This window comes from Sinocyclocheilus anshuiensis, unplaced genomic scaffold (genome assembly GCF_001515605.1).
Source record: "Sinocyclocheilus anshuiensis isolate Anshui unplaced genomic scaffold, SAMN03320099.WGS_v1.1 scaffold2376, whole genome shotgun sequence".
Taxonomy (NCBI): domain Eukaryota; kingdom Metazoa; phylum Chordata; class Actinopteri; order Cypriniformes; family Cyprinidae; genus Sinocyclocheilus; species Sinocyclocheilus anshuiensis.
This window is the reverse complement of record NW_015547633.1, coordinates 42886-45971: the sequence shown is the minus strand read 5'-3', so window position 1 is coordinate 45971 and position 3086 is coordinate 42886. Positions and strand designations below refer to the sequence as shown.

The following is a 3086-nucleotide window of genomic DNA, read 5'->3' as shown; positions in this document are numbered from 1 at the left end:
TTTTTTGCGTAACTTGTCAGTGAACTACGGCTATGTGTGGTAAATGCTGCTCCATCTGAAAGCACGTGGTGATGATTTCCTGCTGATTATAGAACCGGCTTTACTAACAAAATGCACATTACAATCGCATTTGATTAATCGTGCAGCCCTAATTCGAATATTTGGGCTCATAAAAAAACGAATATTCGAATATTCGTTTATTTAAATTAGGTTTAATGAGAAAGACGTTATTTTTAATCATCAAGTTTTTGTCACGATTTCTCAACAAGCTTATGAGTAGCCGTTACACAACAATGTTCTACAACAACGTTACGTTATATCGCAAGGTTTTATTTTGGTTGAAAACGTGTAAACAAAAAAAAAACATTAAAAAAGCATTCAAGATCAAGCAGAGCAAACGGAAAAATCAAGCAGACTCTGCCAATTACATATACTCGAGTCGGCCTATCTTTATTGTGTTTACATTGTTTCACGTATTAATTCTGAGAGAAACAATAATATCCACATGCTCGGGTGAAAGTTTGTTCCTCAGTCTGATAACAATAAGAACGCGCTGACAAAGATAACGTGTGCTAACAGGTTCTTAGCGCTTTGTGTTAAACCACTCTCCCTCGAGGAACCTTTATATATGTTATAAACACGCTATATATTGTTAACACGCTCCAAAGCGCCACCCAGTGCATTTAGTTATAACTGCTTAGGATTTATCATGGATTCCCTGCATTTACGGCCAGCAAATCAACACATAGTAAAATTCGAATAGTGTTTTTATTGTTCGAATAATAATTAAACCGAATGTTCGACTATTCGTGCACACCCCTACTTTAAATGAGCAGAAAGACTCGGGTCAGGAGTTTGTGTTTGGTCTCTTACCCACGTCAGTAGTTCCCAGGTCTGTAGAGGCAGATTTGAGCGTTTGTCTTTTCCCCCGCGCTCCGTGCTTCATCACTCCCTGACTCTGAGAAACACACGGACACACTGTGAACAACTACAGACGGAGAGATGGAGATACATGAGGAATGATGGATCAGACAGCGGCTCAATGTTCTTGCACATAGAATTAACTATAAAAAGGTAGTGCTTTGAAAATGATTCCACTCCTTCTCGTTTGCTTAATATCACACTTTATGAAAATAACATTTTGAATTTATAACCTTAGTGACAAGAATATTACAAAAAAAAAAATACTAGTCTGAATTAGGGCTGGGCGATATACAGTGGGTACGGAAAGTATTCAGACCCCCTTAAATTTTTCACTCTTTGTTATATTGCAGCCATTTGCTAAAATCATTTAAGTTAATTTTTTTTCCTCATTAATGTACACACAGCACCCCATATTGACAGAAAAACACAGAATCGTTGACATTTTTGCAGATTTATTAAAAAAAAAAAACTGAAATATCACATGGTCCTAAGTATTCAGACCCTTTGCTCAGTATTTAGTAGAAGCCCCCTTTTGATCTAATACAGCCATGAGTCTTTTTGGGAAAGATTATAGAACCGGCTTTACTAACAAAATGCACATTACAATCGCATTTGATTAATCGTGCAGCCCTAATTCGAATATTTGGGCTCATAAAAAAACGAATATTCGAATATTCGTTTATTTAAATTAGGTTTAATGAGAAAGACGTTATTTTTAATCATCAAGTTTTTGTCACGATTTCTCAACAAGTTTATGAGTAGCCGTTACACAACAATGTTCTACAACAACGTTACGTTATATCGCAAGGTTTTATTTTGGTTGAAAACGTGTAAACAAAAAAAAAACATTAAAAAAGCATTCAAGATCAAGCAGAGCAAACGGAAAAATCAAGCAGACTCTGCCAATTACATATACTCGAGTCGGCCTATCTTTATTGTGTTTACATTGTTTCACGTATTAATTCTGAGAGAAACAATAATATCCACATGCTCGGGTGAAAGTTTGTTCCTCAGTCTGATAACAATAAGAACGCGCTGACAAAGATAACGTGTGCTAACAGGTTCTTAGCGCTTTGTGTTAAACCACTCTCCCTCGAGGAACCTTTATATATGTTATAAACACGCTATATATTGTTAACACGCTCCAAAGCGCCACCCAGTGCATTTAGTTATAACTGCTTAGGATTTATCATGGATTCCCTGCATTTACGGCCAGCAAATCAACACATAGTAAAATTCGAATAGTGTTTTTATTGTTCGAATAATAATTAAACCGAATGTTCGACTATTCGTGCACACCCCTACTTTAAATGAGCAGAAAGACTCGGGTCAGGAGTTTGTGTTTGGTCTCTTACCCACGTCAGTAGTTCCCAGGTCTGTAGAGGCAGATTTGAGCGTTTGTCTTTTCCCCCGCGCTCCGTGCTTCATCACTCCCTGACTCTGAGAAACACACGGACACACTGTGAACAACTACAGACGGAGAGATGGAGATACATGAGGAATGATGGATCAGACAGCGGCTCAATGTTCTTGCACATAGAATTAACTATAAAAAGGTAGTGCTTTGAAAATGATTCCACTCCTTCTCGTTTGCTTAATATCACACTTTATGAAAATAACATTTTGAATTTATAACCTTAGTGACAAGAATATTACAAAAAAAAAAATACTAGTCTGAATTAGGGCTGGGCGATATACAGTGGGTACGGAAAGTATTCAGACCCCCTTAAATTTTTCACTCTTTGTTATATTGCAGCCATTTGCTAAAATCATTTAAGTTAATTTTTTTTCCTCATTAATGTACACACAGCACCCCATATTGACAGAAAAACACAGAATCGTTGACATTTTTGCAGATTTATTAAAAAAAAAAAACTGAAATATCACATGGTCCTAAGTATTCAGACCCTTTGCTCAGTATTTAGTAGAAGCCCCCTTTTGATCTAATACAGCCATGAGTCTTTTTGGGAAAGATGCAACAAGTTTTTCACACCTGGATTTGGGGATCCTCTGCCATTCCTCCTTGCAGATCCTCTCCAGTTCTGTCAGGTTGGATGGTAAACGTTGGTGGACAGCCATTTTTAGGTCTCTCCAGAGATGCTCAATTGGGTTTAAGTCAGGACTCTGGCTGGGCCATTCAAGAACAGTCACAGAGTTGTTGT

At 37.3% G+C, this 3086-nt stretch overlaps 1 protein-coding gene across 1 annotated transcript in view; it reads right to left on the bottom strand.

The window, feature by feature from the left end:
- LOC107701798 (R3H domain-containing protein 2-like) overlaps positions 1-3086 on the bottom strand; it is a 41663-nt gene that overhangs the window by 1575 nt on the left and 37002 nt on the right. The window contains exon 23 of the mRNA XM_016503907.1: positions 2280-2364. Within this exon, the coding sequence (XP_016359393.1) occupies positions 2280-2364 (85 nt within the window). The remainder of the gene's footprint in view (positions 1-2279; positions 2365-3086) is intronic.